The following is a 21,682-nucleotide window of genomic DNA, read 5'->3' as shown; positions in this document are numbered from 1 at the left end:
GTTCTGTATCCCGCTCCCCGTCACCCCGCCGCGGCATTTTCAGGAATGCAGCGGGCATACCCCAGCCCGCCAGCCCTGGCTTCCTCAGAACGCCGCCCCCCCGCCCGGGGCAGACAGATCCGTCTGCCCGGGATGTCCGACGGAGCACTGGCCACGCTCCCGAGGAATTTTCCCTTCCCCGAACCTCCCTAAACAAACCCCGAGTTCGGTTCAGTGTTAGTGGAGGAGAATGCACACAAAATGCCCGCGCGGAGCCAAGCGGCGCCCGCGCGGGAGGCGCGGGGGAGAACGCACATTGTGCCCGCATGGCAAGCCCACGTGGCGCTTATGCGGAAAAGCCGCATAGCGACCGCGTGGCAGGCGCATGTGGCGTCCATGCGGAAAAGCCGCATAGCGACCATGCGGCAGAGCCATGCGGCGTCCATGCGGAAGGCGCATGCGGCGTCCATGCGGAAGGCGTGCGCGGCGCGCGCGCGACAGAGGCACGCGGTGCCCATGCGGCAGAGGCGCAGGCATGCGGCGCTCGCACGGCAGAGGCGCGGAATGGCGGCGGCCGCGTGGCGCGGTCGTTCTCTTTGTCCGCCCTGCCCGCCGTCCCGCTGCCGGAGGTGCCGCTCGCCGCCGCCGCCGCCATGGCCCCGCTCCCGTTCCCTTCCCCTTCCCCGTCTCCCGAGTTTTCTCCCACCGACCCTTTTCTGTCCCCTTCCACTCTTCCCCGAGGTCGTCCCTTTTCTGAAACCCCTTCCTATGACCCCCCCACCTGCCGCTCCTCCCGGTTCTCCACCCAAAACCACTCCTCCGAAGGCGTGCCTTTCCCAGACCCTGGCACGCCCCCCTCCCGTCGCAGGCCACTCCCCTCAGTGATGCCCAAGTCCCACCCACTGCCTCCCGGTTCCCACGCCCCTTCTTCCGGTTCCCACGCTTGGGGCTTTGAGGGGGAGGGGTGGGATCCAGGAAGTGATGGCCCCCATGTCCCTTCTCTCGCTCCAGTTACCTACAGGAGGGGTAGGGGAGGGCATGAGGAGGCAAAGTGGCAGCAGTTGTCCCAGAACGTAGTCAGGGAACTCATGAAGGCCCTCAAGGAGTACGGCCGCATGAGTCCGTACTTCCTTGGCTTGTTGCATGGCCAGGTTACCGGGAGTGATGTTGTCCCACATGACATCAAGTACCTATTCAAGTGCTTGCATTCCAGAACTGAGTATCAGCTCTGGTTTGCAACCTGGAAAAGGCACTTGCAGGACGCCCTCCCAGGGTGGTCAAATGACCCTGACACAGCTGTGGACAATGAAGGGAACATGATAACGCTGTCACATGTGATGGGTGAGGGAGAATGGGAGATGCCACAGAAGCAAGCTGAAAGCCTCCCAAAGCCGTTGTTAAAACAGATCGCTCAGGTTGCTGTGAAAGCGTTTTCCACCATGCGGCCTTCCGGCCCCATGGAATCGTATTCAGATATTTTTCAGGGACCTCAGGAAAACTTCCTGCTGTTTGTGGAAAGGCTAACGGTAGCTATAGAACAGCAGGAAGAGGACGAAGTGGCAAGGGACAGGCTTGTCACGTCGCTGGCGTTCAGGCACGCCAATCAAGTCTGCAAACAAGCCATGTTGACCCTTCCACGGAATCCCAAGCCGACATTACAGGACTATGTCGAAGTGGTAACTGAGGTAGTCCCCCTGATGACACCGGGGAAACCAGAAAGGCCGGAACAGCGACGGAAAGCCGTGAATGCAGCAACCGCAGCGACCCCAACCATTCATCAGGACAACGCGGCCGTGGTACCAAAAGGGAGACATCCATCTGGAAACGCAGCTGACAGGCCTTGCGCCTTATGTGGCAAGCGAGGTCACTGGTGGCAAGCATGCCCCCTGAGAAAGGAATTCCAGGAGTTCAAAAAAATAAAAGAGGGGGGAGGAGGAGGTGGAAGGGGAGGAAACTCCCAGTCAAAAAACGAATAAGGGAGTGCGGAGCCGTCCAGTGCGATGACCCCAATCGGGCGGCCCAAGCCGGGGGAGGGGGAATGGGGAATGTTGATTTGAGTTGCACCGGACATGACATTTTAACGGACTTGACTTTTTCTTCCCAGGGACAGCGGAGGAATTCTCTGCAAGGTCCAGGGGGAAACTCACCGGACGAGACAAGAAACTTCCCTTTGAGGAGTCTTTCACCTGATGATCCTGACCCAAATGTGCCTGTTCTTTTCACAGGAAAGTCCTTGACGACAACAAGCGAGGGAGTGCCCTTTCATCTTCAATTGTCTGATGCCCTGTGGATCCGTGATGATGAATGGCACCGCGTGGCGGTATCTAAAAATCGAGGTACCTGGCACAAAATTGGCACAACATATGTAGTCGTGGGGGATTGTAAACATACCCCGCCGGAGATCGAGATTGTTCCCCAAACCACTCCTGCGGATCCCGAGTGGTTTGAACTCTGGCTTCGCTGCACGACTCCACCCATTTATCTGTCAAAGGGACAGATAGTCGCCCAGGCAATACCATCACTCCCTGAAAGGGTGTGTCCCGAGGGCGACTGCAGGACCTGCCACCCCCAGATAAGCACAGTCATAAAAATTACACATGACAGACCTGAGGAGGTGTGCAAACTAAGGGTGGGCGAGGAGACCACCATCATCAAAGGTCTCCTTGACTCGGGGGCGGACGTAACGGTGATCCCGGAACACCTATGGCCGTCACGTTGGCCGTTGCAAACGGTGGTGGAGCAAGTTGAGGGTGTTGGAGGCCTTCAATTGGCAAAAAAATCGAAAAACATGGTACAAATTAAGAGGTCCAATGGGCAATTGGCAAACATCCAGCCCTTTGTTTTAAACTACAAAGCACCCCTGTGGGGGAGAGATGTCCTGGCCCAGTGGGGGGCAACAATTGAATTCCCTGACCCTCCACAAAATTTTTGGGCTGCGGTCACTGAACGGCGCCCCACCCAAAAACTGAATTGGAAAACGGATTCTCCAGTTTGGGTGGAGCAGTGGCCGCTTTCTAAAGAAAAATTAAAGGCACTGAATGAGCTCGTGGAAGAGCAACTCCGAAAGGGTCACATAGAGGAGACCACCTCTCCTTGGAACACCCCGGTGTTCGTGATACAGAAATCGGACAAGACCCGATGGAGGCTTCTCCAGGACCTCAGACAAATTAATGAAGTCATCGAGGACATGGGCTCTCTCCAACCAGGGATGCCTTCCCCAGCCATGTTGCCCCAAAATTATAATTTGGCAGTGATCGACATCAAAGACTGCTTTTTTCAAATTCCTCTTCACCCCGACGATGCTCCGCGGTTTGCGTTCTCGGTTCCTAACATCAACCGAGAGGCCCCAAGGAAGAGGTATCACTGGAGGGTTCTTCCCCAAGGAATGAAGAACAGTCCTGCCATTTGCCAGTGGTACATGTCTTCCTTGCTGACCCCCGTGCGTGCAGCTGCACACCAGGCCATCATCTTTCATTTTATCGATGATGTCCTCGTGTGCGCCCCCAGCGACGACCTGTTGACGCATGCGCTTGACCTGACAGTGTCTGCACTGGTTGCTGCAGGGTTCGAGTTGCAGGAAGCAAAAATTCAAAAGATGCCACCATGGAAATATCTTGGCCTCGAAATTAATAAGCGGACCATTGTTCCGCAAAAATTGGCGATCCAAACCAACATCAAGACCTTAGCGGATGTGCACCAGCTGTGTGGGGCTTTGAACTGGGTGAGGCCTTGGCTGGGTCTTACCACCGAGGACCTAGCACCTCTTTTCAATTTATTGAAAGGGGGAGAGGGGCTGAGTTCCCCTAGGTCACTCACCCCGGAGGCACAGAAAGCACTGAAAAGAGTTCAAGAGCTGATGTCCACCAGACAGGCAAATCGATGCCATGCTGATTTGCCTTTCCGCTTTGTCATTCTAGGGAATCTACCGCACCTCCATGGAATGATATTCCAATGGGACAACGGGGTGACCAGCATACCTCGGAAGGACCGAGGCGGGAGAGATCCTCTTCTTATTATAGAATGGGTCTTTCTCAGCCACCACAGGTCCAAGAGGATGACACGCCCACAGGAGCTGATGGCTGAACTAATCCGGAAGGCCAGAATTCGCATTAGAGAACTGGCTGGTTGCGACTTTGAGGTGATCCACGTACCAATTCGGTTGAATTCGGGCCAAATTTCAAAGGCAATGTTAGAGCACTTGCTTCAAGAGAACGAAGCACTTCAGTTTGCCCTGGACAGTTACACTGGTCAAATTTCAATCCATCGGCCTGCCCACAAAATTTTTAATTCGGATGCTCAATTTAAATTAAATTTAAGGAGTGTTCAGAGCAAAAGACCGCTCGAAGCCTTGACAGTTTTCACAGACGCGTCCGGAGGGTCCCACAAGTCAGTGGTGACTTGGAAAGATCCTCAGACTCAGCAGTGGGAGTCTGATGTTGCTGAGGTGGAAGGATCCCCTCAGATTGCTGAGTTGGCCGCAGTCGTCAGGGCCTTCGAAAGGTTCTCTGAACCATTTAATTTGGTAACCGATTCGAGCTACGTTGCAGGTGTAGTGTCCAGAGCGGAGAACTCAGTTCTCCAAGAAGTGACTAACATTGCTCTGTTTAAGTTGCTCTCGAAGCTGATAAGGCTAATCTCCCACCAAGAGCAACCGTTTTACGTGATGCACACCAGGTCGCACACGGATTTGCCGGGGTTCATAGCGGAGGGAAACAGGAGGGCTGATGCTCTTGCTGCCCCTGTCGAGAAGGCCCCGCTGCCCGACGTTTTCCAGCAGGCGAAGCTCAGCCACCAACTCTTCCATCAGAATGTGCCAGGTCTGGTCTGAGGATTCAAACTGACCCGAGATCAGGCCAAGGCCATTGTGGCGACCTGTCCCAGCTGCCAGCGACATGCAGTCCCAACCCTGCATGCCGGGGTGAACCCCCGAGGGCTGAGCAGCAACGAGGTTTGGCAGATGGACGTTACTCATGTCTCCCAGTTTGGGAGGCTGAAGTACGTCCATGTGTCTGTGGACACCTTTTCTGGAGCAGTTTATGCCTCCGCCCACACAGGGGAGAAAGCAGGGGATGTCATTAAACATCTTCTCCAAGCCTTCTCTTTCCTAGGCATCCCTAAGGTCATCAAATCGGATAACGGGCCAAGCTATATTTCCAAGGAGTTCCGCAGCTTCCTCCAGCAATGGGGAGTAGAACACAAAACCGGCATCCCCTACTCCCCGACAGGCCAAGCAATTGTGGAGAGGACACACCAAAACATCAAAAGAGTCCTCAATCAACAGGGACAAATTCTAAAATTGGAGTCACCCCAAATTCGATTAGCCAGGGCCTTGCACACAATTAATTTTCTAAATTGCTCATTCGAATTGATGAATCCCCCAATAATTAGGCACTTTGGAGGGAACCCAAATTTAAAATTAGAGTCTAAACCGCCAGTTCTCGTCAAGGACCCGGAGACCATGAGAATGGAAGGTCCACACGATTTAATCACTTGGGGACGCGGGTACGCCTGCGTATCGACACCCACCGGACTTAAATGGGTGCCGGCCAAGTGGGTGAAACCTTATGTTCCCAAGGCCTCCAAAGGGTCGGATAATCAGGTGAAAAATGTAGCTTGGCGAAGAAAAAGGAAGCCCGTTGGTCCGGAGGAAGAGAGGTCCGCTCCTTCCTTCCCCATTCCTCACTGGCTTTTTGTTAATTAATTTATTTTGTTACTCCTAATTTTGTTTTTGTTATTCATAATTGGAATTGCGTTTGGCATCATCCGACGAGTCACTCAAAAGACCATCACTGCAGCCACCTCTTCACTCAGCGTGAACAACGTCTGGGCCAGTGTTCCTCCCGTCGAGGAGATTGAGATGCAGCAGCTCCCGCCATGGGAAGACGAGGAATACCCTGACCCAGAGGACTTTTGTACCGGAGACTGATGAAGAGAGGTGGCTCACGGAACAAGGACAGTTTCAAGAAATCTATCCCCCGAACGGACACTACTAAAATCCATCACAAAAAAATAAAAAAGGGGGAGATGTGGTGGTGCTTAAATTCAATTCCAATTGGGTTTTCACTGCTCCAGTTTGGTTTTATAATTTGTGTTTTATAATTTTGTAATTATTACTATTGTTTAAGATGGCCTCTCCTTCCCTCTCCTTCTCTCCTTCTCTCCTTCTCTCCTTCCCCCCTTCCCCCAGACTTTCCCGCCAAAACCTTGGTTGTCCTGGTAACCCTATCCCATAATAGTTGTTTACCACCTTTCTGTTAAGTGTCAATCTTTAAGTTATATAACTTCCCCACCCCCTCATCATGTATTCCTCCTCCCCAAGTTACTTATTATTGGTTCAAAAGTTCTGCATTCCTCATTATACGATGGCAAAAGGTTGTAATTGGTCCCACGCAATCCCACCCCTGAACCCACTCAATAAAAAGCCGTGCCATCTCGAGGCCAGCGTCTCTCTCCGGAGCGCTGCCTTGGGACCACGCATCCCTTGGTTGCACACCCTGAGAGTCCCGCCTTTCTATTCTGCGCACTATCCGCACCGTGGTCGAGTTTGCCCACGCCTCTGGCAAAGTGGCCCCTGGATGTAGTGGCGGCAGGGCTGGCCGGAACTGCACCCATTGGAAAGCTGAACCACTGCACTGTAAAATGAAAATCTTCATTCAGACAGTGAGGAGAGACACTGAGCAGTTGGGATAGAGGAGCATTGATACAGATAACCAAAGGAATGGAGTCTCATCTGTGGAAATACCACTAAATAGGCATCAGTGAGGAATATCTAGAAAAGGTCTCTGAGGTCTCTGCTAACCCTCTGCTCCTCTATCACAGACCTAGTCAGACTTCTGAGTAAGACTTCCTCCAGAGTGAAGGCTGAGACAGAGAGTCACATGGAGAACAGGAATTTCTGTCTGTGAAAAAAGTCCCTGTTTAGGGACCTTGGCAGAGGTGACAGATGGAGTCACCCTGGGCTCAACCAACACTTTCCTGAATGAGCTTAGCTGCAAAAGTGACCTGGAATCAAGATACCATGAAGCATCCTCTTATTGCCTCCCATATGTCTCCACTTTCTTCTATATAGGGAAGAGGGATTTTGACTCTGGTATTTACAAAAAACTATGGGTTTGCCTTGTCTTTTCCCAAATAAAGCCAAACAAGATTTGCAGTAAGTAAAAGATGCTTGTAGAGAGCATTTTGTGGTCAGTACTTTATGTAATACATGGGTTTAATCCATTTGTGCCTGTTTGACAGCTGACACCTTTGGGAGGCCTCAGCATGAAAAATCCAAAACCTGATCAAGTCTGATAAACAAATTTCTTATGTCAGCAGAGGGCGCATCCTCATTAAGCAAGTGAGGGTCCTCCACCTTTCTGCCAGACTCCTCATGCTTGCCCACTGGGAGCCAGATTTGGAAAGCAGAGTAAAGTGAAAGCATTGATGCATCGAAAACCTGTCTCTGCAATTATTTGGCATGCACCAGGCAGCAGCACCATGCCCTGCTCCTTGTCTTGGTAGCGCTCATGTATTTGCAGAGCAGCCCAAATTTCTTCTGACTGAGCACTACAGTGCTTATTTAATTTCCCAGGATTCTGTCATCGAGGCTGGCTGCATTTGATACGATGGAGTGCCCTGTCAGGCTGTTGGCTGTGCTGTCAGAGGCAGCCTATAAATACACACAGTGCTTCTGCATTTCCCTATCTCTTGCTCTGTAAGAGGAAATGGGCTTGCGATTAGCGCTGAGAGGAACTTGTGAAATGACACGGCTGTGCTGTAAAAAACACATCATCCCACAAACTCTGCTGCCAGAGGAACTCACCAGGCAGCACTGACAGACCCGAGAGCAGGACTGCCCAAGCCATGGAGCGAGAACCGATGCGTATAAGGGAGGGCTACTTGGTTAAGAAGGTAAGCGGGTACTTTTGGACTTTGTGGAAGAGAAAACTAATTCTGAACAGGTTGGGAAGATGTAGGGAAACATGCTGCGAAATCTTGGCAAAGAGGTAACGGGAAATAGCCACAGTTGCACTTTATTGGGTAAAACATCAAGGAAGAATAGTGAGATTAAAGAGGTCACATCACCTTGGTCTCCTGGCACACCTGTTCTTTGGGAAGGAGGTTGCTGCTCCACAGCAACCTCTGCTCTGGAGTCTATTGTGGTGCAGCCCAGAGGATAAAGCCTTTTTTAAAATTAAATCCTTAGTGGCTTCCATTGGCAGAGCAACTACAAGGGGAAATAAATGGTGGTCAGAAAAGTAACAACAAATGTTTAACTGCATAGTAGGATGGGTGTGGCGGTGCTACGTTCCCCTTGAAACACAAACTGTAGTTATTTTAGCATCTGTCAGATACTCCCTGGAAGCTCATATTTTCCTTGGGTATCATGTGAAGAGTGATTCATTGAACAAAATTTGTGATTTCTTGGTGCAGGGCAGCATGTTTAATACCTGGAAGCCAATGTGGGTCGTGCTCTTAGAAGACGGAATCGAATTCTACAAGCGGAAGGCTGATAACAGTCCCAAAGGGATGATCCCACTAAAAGGAAGCTCTATTCACAGCCCATGCCAAGATTTTGGCAAAAGAATGGTAAGTACTTTTTTAATCAAAAGAATTCACAGTATACTTCTGGAAGCACTGAAAAGGCAAAAGGCTGATGGCTGCAAATTCCTTGCCCTCACCCTAGTGGCGGCTTTCACTCACCTTAGGATTTCACAAGCAGGGTTGGAATTGTGTACCACTGGAATTCAGGACACTTCAAGAGGACTAATTCAGAAAGTATTTGGGGGATCGGTTGGTTGGTTTTTATTAAACTTCTGAGTCTCTCAGAGAGCAGAACTTGGTGTGAAGACGTTTTGCAGCTGGATGGCAACAACTCCTGTATTAAATATAAATCTAATTGCCACAGTATTAAGCTGGGGGAAAATACTTTGTGAGCAGGAGAAGCATTTATTTATTGTCAAGGAACAACTGGCTTGCTCAGACAGGAAGGAGATAAATGCTGTGACATACTAATTTGGTTTCAAGGTTCCTGAAAAATAGTTGTTGGTAAAACAGGATTTCTCATATGAGCAAAGAATCGTATCATTAGTCATTTATTATTTTGTCAACTCAGTTTCATCAAACAGGCATCACATCCCCCAGAATTCCTCTGACAAAAGGGTCACCCAGAATCTGCAACATAATCCCACCACAGTTTAAAGAAATTTACCACAGGGATGCCTGACTAAAGATAGAAGTCTCTGTGACAGTATTAGAAAAATAGGAAGTGTGAGAGACTGCTGAGAGAATGAACTTTACTTTTTCATATGAGTAAAATGAGGATAATTAAACCTGTCCTTAGGTTTTCTAGTAAGTGGAATCAGGATCCCTTGTGTCCCTCATTTGAAAGCTCAGAGTACATCACCAACATGCTTTGTTTACTACACCAATTGCAAAATGCAGGTGCTGAAGGCAAAAGAAGAAATCCTGGACTTGTTTAGCACAGATAAAAGCTCAGAAGGGGCTGCAACTGCATATTTTGAGATTATATTTTAAAATGCATTCACCACTGTTCGCAGTCCTTGATTTGATGTTTGATCATTGTTTAATGTAACATAAATTCAGCTTTGTTCCATTTCCCCCATGGGAAAAACATGGTTTTCTTGTGGATAGAATTATCATGTTTGATTGTTCACCGTTAGTTTAAATTGGGAGAGATTGATCTATCTAAAATGTTGGTATTTGGTTTAGTCTAATGGTCTAATTTTCTCAAAAACACAATCAGATATACATCATCAGAAGGAGGCTTGGTCACATCTAGGACTGGAGACTCAACCTCTTTACCAATTTCAGAAGTACCCTCGAAGTCTATCAAGCTTACTGGCCTAACTTTGTAAATGCTAAAAAGAAAGGGCTTTGCCAGTCTTCTCCATGTGCTGAAAATGAAAACTTTTCTTTAGCATTTAACTGTATGTTGCTTCTCAGCTCTTTGAGAAGACTGATTTTTTTCCTTTGGTAATAAATCCCATCAATGCTTTGGTACTTCATTCTGTTAATCTGGAGCATTAGCTTGACTGTTGAATATTGGGATTTGGATAGACTGGTCTGTTTGCTTTCCTCATGCACTGTCCATTGGTTTTCAGTACGTAGGTCTTTCTTGCATGACAGAAAAGGTAAGTATTGCTAGAAATATGAACAATATCAGATAAGAAAAGGTTACTTTTCTGTCTGAGATGGATTTTTGAGGACTTGTTGCTTAAGTTTGAAATGTATCTGCCATGAAATTCAGTTGGACTTCTGCACAGTTTCAGGGTGTCAGAGTTTTTCCTGTTCGCAATAGTTTGGAAAATGCTTGTCAGGGATGTTCAGAAATGGATTATTTAAAAACATGGGCTTCAGCAGACTCATTCAGCATGTTGATTTCACTGATGGTAATTTGCTGCTCTTTGACAGGAGCCTTTGCTTTCCTTGCCCTCATCAAGTCATGCTGTTGGCCTATGGCTTAGCTTGGCATTTTTTAGACACCTGCTGAGTCAGAACTTGTGATATTAATTATAACACAACTCCAGAACAAATTAGTGTCATTCATGGGGAACTGTATTTTAGAGGAAGTTGAAACCTGAGTAATTAAATCCAGATTTTCCATCCAGAAGATCACCAGATGGAAATGAGTTTAAACAGTGTGAACTTTGTTGAATGGTTTTGGGGGAGTTGTTTCTTTGTTTTGGATTAGTTTTCTTTCAGGTTGTTGTTATTTTGTTTTCTGTTTGCAACTATCTTTAGATGATCTATTCCTATTTTTGGGAAATATAGTCTTTCCATTGTTGCTAGTGTGTTTAGATAGGTGATCCTAAGGTGTAACCAAGGGTTGGATGTATCATCGACCAACTAGAATGCAAATATACTCAGGTACTCTCCAGTGTATGACCTTTTTTTTCCCTTGTGAGTCAGTAGCTGAATATGATGTGGGGTATTTTTTTCCTCCTTCAGACTGTTCACGTCTCTAAACATTAAAACACATTTACATCCATTGCAAGCCTGCAGGGGCCGGGTGCTTCTGATGCATTAGGGGTTTAACGTTTATGTTTTTCAAATCCTGTACTGCTTTAGTGTATAAATCTAAAACTCCATATAGAGTGTTAGCTACTCTTCACATTTTGGTTCCTCTAGGCCTGAAGCTCAAGGACACCTCACTGTTTCAAGGCCCCAAAAGTATAAACAAAAGTGAGTTGAGGGGGAAGCAAACTGGGGTAAATGACTTCATTACCTGAAGCTGTAATTGGAAGATTAACCCCTGATATGTAAATGGACCAAATTTATATCTGTCTGAAAAACTCGTGACCATTGTCCATCTTGGTTGTAGCCTTTCAGAGGCTTCTGACTGGCCAAGGTGCTATTGAAGGCTTTTAACAAATACCTGCTTTTATTCTCCTAATCTTGTCTAGCCTCTGGTCCAGATAGCCACTCCAAGGAATCACTTCAGTGTAGCCCTGGTTTCGTGCCTGAGATGTTTTGGTTTTCTGAAATCCTTTTCTCAGGGAATTTTCTGTAAACAAGAGAAGTATTTTTGTACCTGTAACTTTGTTTTCATTCCTTTTCATAGGAGGGACTTCTTGATGTCCCTCTGGTCTGACCAATGTGATTGAAGAGGTTTGTCTTTGTTTCACCAGTCAGATTGGTCTGTGTAAAATAGTGTATAAAGGAGACACATCCCAAAAATAAAGGAGTCATTTTCAGCCTTCTGAGGTTGGAGTCTGTGTCACTGTGGTGTAAAACAGCATCACTTCAGCCTTTCAGCTGTGTTGAACTTCCCAGCAAAAGTTAGAATCAACAGCTGTATTGGTGTCACACATCTTGGGGTGTGCTGATAATGTCAGGATCAGTCACAGTAAAGTAACAAAAGGATTCAGTTATGTGCAGTGCTTGTTCATGGTTTTCTTCAGAGTTTCTATCATTTTACTGTGTCTCTAAGGCACTTTCCATAGTCCTTAGGGCACTGGTAGGCTGTATGTTGTGGTGGTACTAGCTTAATTGTGACCAAGTGGCTACACCAAAATAAGTTTAAAAAAACCAAACCTCTCACAATTTATCATTCCAGTTTGTCTTCAAGCTGACTGTGGCCAAGCAGCAGGACCACTTTTTCCAAGCTGCCTACCTGGAGGAGAGAGATGCCTGGGTGCGGGATATCAAGAAAGCAATTCATCACATAGATGGAGGTCAAAGGTTTGCCAGAAAATCCACAAGGAAGTCTATCAGGTTGCCTGAAACAATCAATCTGAGGTTTGTTCTCACAGCTCTGCTCCCCCATTTACTTCCATCTGTAGTCAGTGTGTCAGAAATGTAACCTTAGGTAGGAAGAACAATGAGCCTGTCTGTCCATGGATTCTCTCACAGCCTTTTCTGCACGACTGAAAATTTCAGTTTGTACAATGTGTCAGAAATGAGCTAGTAATCAGAACTGGGAAGCTCTTTTAAAATAAACTATAATTACCAAAACATGCTTATTTATCAAAGGTTTTTGCTGATAAAGAGATTTCTGGGCATGCTGCAGTGCAAGAGGATACACCAGCCAAAGTGTGATTCTTCCAGGAGAAGCATTTTATAGAGTAAATAATTTATTGCAAAAATATTTTAGACCTTTTATTTGCTCTCCAAAGAAAAGCTGATGTTAGCTGAGTTTTTGGATGGTGAGGGGACTGTGGTGCCTGTCAAAGAACATGAAGCTGGTATAGGGAGAAGAGATAAAGGGAAGCAATCTGTTAGTACTTTAAAAAATCAAGGATGACTTCTGTCTCTGGGCTGTAAATACCAAGATAAAAATGAGCCTGAAGTCTTCTTACAAGACAGTGAAACCACACAGGGCCAAGATCATCTGAGAGCATGCAGGCTTTGGGACAGGGACAGGTTTTCTGCTCAGCCCAGGACCTTTAGGTGAATACAGAGCAGAGTCTCCTCCTCCTCCTGGGGCTGTGGGGCCCTGTGAAGGTGCCTCAGCAGTGGGTGTTCTTCTCTTCACACTACAGTCACCACAAGTAGTTGCATTCTCAAAATAGGGAGATGTGGTGAGAAGCCCTTTGTGCACTCCACCCCTCTGCTCCCACAGTTGTGAGCTGATGCAGTGAGACCTCCAGGCTTTGTAACTTGAATTTTTCAGGAGATGCAGGAGATGAAACTGCAGCTCTGCAGAGAGCCATGTGCCAACAAAACACGAAGCCCCTGTGAATGACAATGATATTATTGTAAGAACTGGCAAAATCTTTTTATTTGCTAACAGTTTCTGTGGTTCTTTTTAATGCACAGTGCTTTGTACCTCTCAATGAAAGATCCTGAGAAGGGAATAAAGGAGTTGAAGCTGGAAAAAGATAAAAGAGTGTTCAATCACTGTTTTACAGGTAAGGAGCTCCTCTTCCTCTATTCCATACAATAAAGGGAGCACAGAGTTGAAAAACTAAAGAGATGAAACAGCTCTAAGCTCTGTAGAGCACAGAGAAGTTTGATGGGTTTTTTGCTAACCCAGGAGATACTCAAAGGATGTGTTTTGGAAAAGGGTGCAGTTATGGCCATGTTAAACAAAGAAGAAGGATGAAATTTAAGAATTATTCCATTCTGAATTTTCCATCACCAAACAGTGTCCCATTGTAATTCCTGTTTCTCTCCAAGTCAAATCTGTGTTTGTGCTCAAGAACACACAGATGTAGCACTTGAGGACATTGTTTAGTGGTGGACATGGCAGTGTTGGACTGATGATCTTGGAGATCTTTTCCAACTTTAGTGATTCTGTGATTCTATGAAAGCCACCCTGTTTCCAAAAGTATGATGTTAGTAGCATAGCAGCCTGGAAGGCTGCCTTTTCCAGGCTTGGCTGTCCTTCATACATCCCCAGTTGCTGTCCTTGAGGCTTCCCAGCTCAGTTCTGTGTGGGCTTGATATTTTCTGAGCCTTGGGAAGAGCTCAGCAATTCTCAGGCTTAGAAAATATCGAGCCCACAGCCCTGCATCCCCTCCCAGCCCTCTTCTCCCTCAGGAATGGTGTTTGAGAGCTGTCTGGCTCCTGCCATCAGCCGGAAAGTCTGTGCCTCACTGCATGGCCAGGAACCTTCCTAGATTAGCTCCCCACGTTGTTGCTAAGAACATTTTTTCAGGAGATTGATGAATACATGGAGTAGGCTTGTTTCCTGTGTACAAGGCTTCTTCATGTCTGTCTTGGGTTGTGGCTGATACTTAGTTCCTTTTTAACCAGGCACCTGTGTGATTGACTGGCTGGTGTCCAGCAGCTCCGTCCGAAATCGCAGAGAAGGTCTCCTGCTGGCCTCTTCCCTCCTGAGTGAAGGCTACCTCCAGCCTGCTGGGGATACATCCAAGTCAGCTGCTGAGGGGCTGTCAGACACCCCCTTCCTAGACCTCAGTGATGCCTACTATTACTTTGTGAGCATTGTATTCTGGCTTGTTATTGTCTCAGACTTACTAATGTGCCGCTTTTCTCATGCTTCTTGCTGGCTTCTTAAATCCTGGAGGAAAGATTGCACAGAGATGGAGAAATCTGTCTTAATTTTCTTTTTCCTGTGGTACTCAGAATGAACCTACTCACTTTAATTATTGTAACCAGGACAGGTTGGGTTTTTTCTGGCACCTTTCTAAGTATAAATTAAGTGCTGAGACAAAGCTGGGTTCTTTTTAACTTAGACTTTGTTCCTGATAACTGTACTGGTGACCAGAATTCAACCATCTGTTTCCCTGTTGATTCACTGGAAGAGAGTAATTCACTATCACAGGGCTTCACAGAGTGGCAGAAGCTACAAACCTATTTTTGTGCAGAGCCATCAAATCTGACTCAGTGCGAGTGTATACACACGCACAGCTTGCCTGTTAACAAAGAAATAAAAGTTCTTAATATCCCCCAGTAACTTCTTCTGGGTGTCATCTGCAGCCTTCTCCATTTACTACTTCATATTCGGTGGACTGATTTGAAGAACTTTAAATATCACAGTCAAATACTGTTTGAAAGATATTTGGCTTTTGGACTTAGGCTAGCAAAAAAGTATGCCTTCTATATAAAGTGAAAACAAGTAAATTAGTATTATGATTCTGTTTATATTTACCACATGGAATCACTTGGCTTCAGCAAAATGACTCTCCCACTACTCACTTGTTTTCTTAAATGTGTTTGTGCTAGGGAGACCTGTTCAGCAGAGACACTGCTGGTAAAGGCAGCCTTGTGGCCTCTTGGGATGCTCCTTGTAGCAGCCCATGTGTACCCTGCTTGCTTTTGGATTATTTCCAGTTTGATTCAATACCAATGTGGTGTGAGGAGGCCACAGCAAGTCAATGTCTGAGTTGGTATCATAGAAGTGTGGTCTCACCTCACATTGAAATGGTGATTTGGAGAGCTCCTCAACTTCAGAGACTTTTCCAGAAGAGATTAGATTATTTAACAATAACCATAACAACAATAACAAAACAGCCACTACAACAACAATAATATTCTCTTTGGGATAGCAAAAAACAGGGTGGAGGGAAGCCAAAGGAAGCCAGATTGGTACATGTACATAAGCATGAAGCAACAGTGTAACTTCTGTAACGTTTTTCTTGTGGTCTTGCAGCCAGACAGTGGATTTTTCTGTGAGGGATATTCCAGTGATGATGATGTGGTCCTAAAAGAAGAATTCAGAGGCACAATTGTCAAGCAAGGATGTTTGCTGAAACAGGTCAGTGTTGCCCATGCTCCATTCTGTCACTAGAATGATGTTATATGGCTGAAAGATTACTCTTGTACTCATAAAAACTTTGGCTAAGAGAAAAACTATCCTATGGCATCTCCACACTTGACAGGTTTCATCTCTGTCCCTCTTGCCTTTGCACAAGGAACACCTGCTGCAGCATGGCAGCAGGACTCTGGACAAATACTGCACGGTTTATTGCTCTTACCATAAAATAAAATAGTCAATAGCTTTAATTAGGAAAGAGTCCTAACACAGGAGATGTGACAAGTCATTGGTATAATGCAAAACTGAACTCAGGTAAAAAAGCTGCCCCTCCTGTGTCCCTCTGGACACACAAGTGGATTCAGTTGCCAGTTTTCATGGACTTTTTCAGCTTGTTTGAGCAAAGGAGTTGTTTCAGTCACTAATATTTGATGTGTAAGACAGAAGATAACTGAATGCCTTCCTTTCCAGAAAAACGTTAAGCAATACAGTGAATGTCATGTTTCCAAAGCCATTGCAAGCAGATATTAGTGAACCAAAGGCAAAATCAGGATTCTTCAACAAATAAAATGGGTCAGGTGGAAGGCTGCGACAATCCTCTGGTCCAACTGCCTGACCACTGGCTGAACAAGGGTTAAAGCTCATTCTTAAGGGTTTTGTTGTCCAAAAGCTTCTTACACATTGACAGACATAGTGCACTGACCACCTCCCTAGGTAGCCTGATGCACTGTTTGACCACCCTCCCTCTAAAGAAATGTTTCCAAATATTGAGTCTGAACCTGCACTGTTAAAAATAGTCTTTGAGGGCCTAAGAACTTTTTAGTGGTGCTCACATGTATTTCTCTTGTAAGGCATGTAATATCCATGCCTTGCTGCTCTTTTACTCTGTCACATTGATATCAACCTAGTTAATAAGAGCTTCCGTGCAAAGAGCAGCTAATTGAGAAACTTGTATTTTGAAATGCCAGAGGAAGTGATTCATGACAATCTTCCACCAGTGTTAGTCTGCACTTGGTCACCCTCAGTGAGTTGTGGGTCATTGCTTGGAAGAGTCACTGCTTCTGCTGAACATGCTTTCAACCTTCCACACACACCCTGTTCAGTCATAAAAACAGGCAATGAGGCACCTACATCCATATTTCTGCCTGAGCTTCTCAACCACTAGCCCTCCAGGGTGTTTAAGCTAGATAAGTTTTTTTTGTTATTATCTTTGCAGGGACAGAAAGACTTTCAGCTCATCCTTGCCAATAATTCAAGGTACCTTCCTGCATGGCAATTTGCAGCCGTGTTTTCTAGCAAGCAGTTAAAGCAAGCTCTCACAGATCTCACAGGAATATCATAACTACCAGACTGTGGGATATGTTTAGGGCAATCTCCCATGTTGAAGCTCCTCTGCTTTGCACCAAAAAACAAAACAAAACAAAACAAAACAAAACAAAAAACAAACAAACAAACAAACAAAAACCAAAAACAAAACAAAACAAAAAAAACAACAAACAAACAAACAACAAAAAAAAAAGGATAAAGCAGTTTGATAGTCCAGTTCTTGTGCAAAAGTTTGGAACGTAGAAAAGGCAGATTCAAGTCCTACTCCAGTGAGTACTTCCTGTCCAGAATATTCAGGGTTTTTCCCTTTTGTATTTGCCTGTCCTCTCATGTGTGGATAAGATTTGCATGCAGGCAAAGCAGCTCTGTGACATTCCTGGTTTGGAATTTTCCTAGGGACATCGGAGGAAGAACTGGAAAGTGAGAAAGTTCGTTTTAAGAGATGATCCTGCCTATCTTCACTATTATGATCCTGCTGGAGTAAGAGAGATTTGGTTTATTTCCCTGTTTGTTTTGAATCCAGTGCCTTGTAGTCATACCTGAATGGACATTTGCACAAGAATGTGACAGGGAAGACCAGGCAGGACATTGGGACTGTTTGTTCTTACATGGTCTAGCCATCCTCTGGAAAAGCAGAGTGAAGGAGCCCCCAGAAGTTTCTGGGGCTGTCAAGTCAGGGTGGCAAGTGCCACTCAGACCTGGGAACAAGTAACACTGAACTGTATTTTCACCTCTTATCTGTGATTAATTAGAATTAATGTGTGCTCTCACTTGAGCAAAACAAATTAGGTCCTAAGTGCAAATGAACACAATACAGTAATTTTGCAGTTTATGTTTGAGGTATTTGCCATGCCAGGCTGACACATGGCATCCTATTTCTTGTGTATTTCTAATGGGCCCATGCCCACACTAAATACTCTGCAGATCCTGAATTCTAAATCACAAGAGATTCCCTATTTATTAGTGAGCCTTTGTCTTCCCACACCCCCAACCCTCCATGTCACACACAGACTGAAGACCCCCTGTTCTCTCAGGTGAGACACATTAAGCAATCAAATGGTTTTGTTTCCATTCTGGAAATGTGGCCATATATTAACATGCTGCTGGTTTCAGAAGGGTTGCATTTCATTTTGATTTCATGTCCTCCCCAGGGAGAAGAACCACTGGGAGCAATTCACTTGAGAGGTTGTGTGGTGACAGCAGTGGAAGATATGCCAGACAGTAAGGAACCGTATTGAATGAGCTCTCTAATAAGCTATAATAATCCCCTTTCAACCTGCGTAAAATCACAAGTGTTTTTTATTCCAAAGCAATCTATGTACAATGATTCAGTAATTCTAGGAACTGGTTCTCTCTCTTGCTGTCTGAATTACTGAGGAAGGGTACTGTGGTAAAGGTAGAAATAAGGAATGTTGTGTATTGTCAGTACTTTAGGGAAGGCTGGTCAAAAGGATGACACAAACTCTGTTAGGATAACTAGCCTATAGGCAAAGCTGAGTTTGATCTATTTAGTTGATGAATTTGGGATGGAAGCTTCATGTTATGCCAACAAATTGTTACTGTCCACCTTCTCTTCCCTCCAAAAGCTAGAAGTTGTGGGACCAGAAATGGTGTTGCTGCAAGGACCAAGAAACATTAATTTCATGCATTCTCCTCTCCACAGGAGAGGCTGGCTATCATACGCAGCAAGAAAGTTTGTTGGCATCTCTGAAAAGAAACAGATGGATGTGACATAAACTCAAATATCTTGTTTTCATAGCTGGCAAGGCATGGGAGGGTTCTGCAGGATTGCAGATCCTTCCATGATTTGAGACCAACAAACTAGAGACTCCTGAAGGTGAAACATGCAGAATTCATGAGTGGCTTCCCTGAGAGAGAGACTCATCTCTTTGTGAAGGCCTGATCAGGCTCAGCTGTAGAAAGAAAGGAGATCCCCTGACAGTGTGTAAAGGAGGAAATATTGAAAGTACAAGAATTTTTTTTCTCACAGCTGACTTTCTTATTTTTTCCCTGTAGCCAAGAAGCATGATGATGACAACATCCTCTTTGAAATCATCACAGCAAATGAAATCCACTATTACTTGCAAGCAGCCTCATCCACAGAGCGCACAGAGTGGATTAAAGCAATCCAGTCAGTTGCTAGGACTGGTAAATGAAGATGATCTTCCAACAAGAAGACTGACAAATTAAGTTAGTCACTCAAAACAAAATTTAGCATTTCACCAAGAGAAAGCAGCATCATCCCAAAGGGTTTTTGTGTTGGGGCTGAGGACTGGATGGAAGTTTCAATTCCATAGTGGGCACTAACAAACTAACATTTTTCCACTTGTGTTATGGTAATATTTTACTAAATTATAACATAGAACATGCCATATTAGTGTGTGATGCTTAAAGCAATCAGTCTACCTTGGGACGGTTGTACCTGTTGCCACAGCTGATAGTGGGAATGTCACTGTTAACAGGGGACAGGGTCATGTCATTGACAGAGAGGACCTCAGTTAACCACCCTCTTCAGTCTGTGATGTGTTTCAGGATTTTCATGTATTTCAGTCTTCTCCAGACAATTTTAACACTTTCTTCTTTACCAGATTCTTGTTGCTGCTTGTTCACTTGTACAAATAATGCCATAGATATAAGGAAAAGAAGTCAACTCACTTGGAAACCTTTATAATCTGTCAGCATTAAGGGAGGGAAAAATGCAGACAACTATGGAAACACCCTGTGGAACCAAGTATAATTCCATGACAGCTGTATGAGGAAAAGTCTCTTCCCACAGTATTTCAAACACAAAGCAATCTCACTTCAAACTCCCTATCACCCAATTTTCAACCTTGCCAAATTTCTCCACAAGAATCTGCCCTGGGACCATTGTTTCCCTTTATTTAGGTCTACAAAGCAGATGCTGGGTTGTCAGCATCTATACTCTATTTGAATTAAGAACCTTGCAGGAGAAGGGAAAGAATGCATGGGTTGGTTACTTGAACTATTGATTGAAGTGGTTTTGATTAGGTTTTCCTTTTTTTAGCCTCCAGCAACGTACTCAATCCTTGATTCTGTGCCTTAGTAACATAAGAGAAACCTTGTGCTTGTAACTGAAATAAATGTTTTATTTGATAGGGTCAGTACACCTGATTAATCCTTGCATTTTTGTCTGACTGTATATCAAACAAACTTCTAAGTCTTAAACTCTAAGGAGGAGTTGGAAATCAAGTTAATGTCATATTGTGCATCTAGGCTGTTACTGATCATGTAAGACTGATATTTGAGTGAAGAAAATATCAAAATCTTTCAAACTCTGTTTACAGATCTAATAAGTCACCTTATCCTTAAGAATTCATACTGGGATCTCTTCCATCTAAAAATAAATGCAGAGCTAAATCTTCTCTTAGTTGTGCTTAATTACACCTGTAGCTGAGCTAATGAGCCTGAAGCCCTGATGCCTTACTTTACTTCATAAGAATACACAGCCTTGTAGGAGGAGCAGGCTGAGACACTGCATTATCATGTCCACTTGAGTTGGCCAGCAGAAATCAGCTTCTGGCAGACATTTCCTGTCTCTCATGCAAGCTGACGGGATGGTTGAAGTCTGATGTGTCATTCTGAGGAAGGAAGATTCGTGGTAAAGGAGACCCACTGTTTGGTCAGCCTGCTTTCTTGATAATTGCTGCTTCTTGCTACTTATTTTTCCTTTCAGAGCTCACTAACCCAAAAATACCGAAGGGTACAGGAAAAGAGAAGAGAAAAAAAACCAAACACAACCAAACAACAGAAACTTGTCCAGCTTACCAAAGGAGGGATGTGACTGCCACAATTTAATAAAACTAAAATGTTTTACCAGTCTATGACCTTATAATTTTAACTTGTGCCCAGTCCAAGGCATGGCTATCCACCTATGAAGGTGTTTTCTCAGGCAGAGGATGATAGTCAGCATATTTATGGAAGAACTCTTATGTTTGTACCATCCTATATTGATGGATTCTGTAATCCCATGGGTAGTGCTTCAGAAGACATATTTCAAGGGTTTGTAGGTGCCTCTGCTTCTTGGCAGCAGTGAGAAGATCTCATCCAAAGGAATTCAGTATTAAAAAGCAACTCCATGTCTATTAGAGATGATGCGGCCAGCCCAGTAACTCAGAAGGCATGAAAGAGGCACAGATCTTGAATACTGGCACAAAGAAGAGTGACAGCTTTGTGCAAGGAACTACTAAAAAAAAAGGGAGGAAACAGAAGACCAGACCCACATGTGTCATGCTTCCTCTAACTTTCACCCTCTAACTATTTAAATCACACACCCACTATATGCCCTCAGCAATTACTACATTAACATCAGTTTCTTTTTTACTTATTAAAAAAAGAACTAGTCTAAAGGACAGCAAAACAAACAAACCATTATGGGTAAGGACTGTATTTATAATTTTCAGTTACTGAAAGACTTGTATAATATAATCTCATATAAATATCTTCTTAAGTTCATGATCATCTTGCCACAATTTGCACTGAGCAAATTTTCCCTCCCCTGGAACACTGCCTACGTGCTTGCTACAGTCAGGGTCAGATTTTTGGGAATGTTGACTAACCATGCACCCATTGAAACACCCACACAGACACAGAGCTCCTACTTCCATTTTAAAATGAAGTTTAAAAGAAAATGGAATGAAGCAAACCACAAACACAGATGCTGAGAAAAATGAAACCTCAGCCCAACAAGCTTTC

General features: G+C 45.0%; 1 protein-coding gene across 2 annotated transcripts; it reads left to right on the top strand.

Annotated features, from left to right (window-relative positions):
* Positions 1-7,607: 7,607 nt before the first annotated feature.
* PLEK (pleckstrin) lies at positions 7,608-20,352 on the top strand. Of its 2 annotated transcripts, XM_083858290.1 has the most exons (9): positions 7,614-7,872; positions 8,395-8,550; positions 12,041-12,222; positions 13,243-13,334; positions 14,182-14,366; positions 15,542-15,646; positions 17,366-17,449; positions 18,121-18,190; positions 18,986-20,352. In XM_083858290.1, the coding sequence occupies exons 1-9, from the start codon at positions 7,825-7,827 to the stop codon at positions 19,123-19,125; spliced, it is 1,062 nt and encodes a 353-aa protein (XP_083714416.1). In that variant the 5' UTR covers positions 7,614-7,824; the 3' UTR covers positions 19,126-20,352. The 2 variants fall into 2 exon arrangements, with proteins under 2 accessions (XP_083714415.1, XP_083714416.1); XM_083858289.1 differs by lacking the exon at positions 17,366-17,449 and having other exon boundaries at positions 7,608-7,872.
* Positions 20,353-21,682: the final 1,330 nt, after the last annotated feature.

The sequence above is a fragment of the Zosterops lateralis genome (assembly GCF_965231275.1).
Source record: "Zosterops lateralis genome assembly, chromosome: 3".
Classification (NCBI taxonomy): Eukaryota; Metazoa; Chordata; class Aves; order Passeriformes; family Zosteropidae; genus Zosterops; species Zosterops lateralis.
Note: the sequence above shows the minus strand (reverse complement) of the source record. Positions and strands in the feature narration are given on the sequence as shown.

What these genes read in the sequence shown, in the direction of transcription:
- PLEK (XM_083858290.1), top strand. Translation starts at nt 7,825, where the DNA reads ATGGAGCGAGAACCGATGCGTATAAGGGAGGGCTACTTGGTTAAGAAG. An exon ending in AAGATTTTGGCAAAAGAATG is followed by an intron (nt 8,551 to 12,040) that starts GTAAGTACTTTT and finishes TTATCATTCCAG; the next exon opens with TTTGTCTTCAAGCTGACTGT. An exon ending in AGTGGAAGATATGCCAGACA is followed by an intron (nt 18,191 to 18,985) that starts GTAAGGAACCGT and finishes TTTTCCCTGTAG; the next exon opens with CCAAGAAGCATGATGATGAC.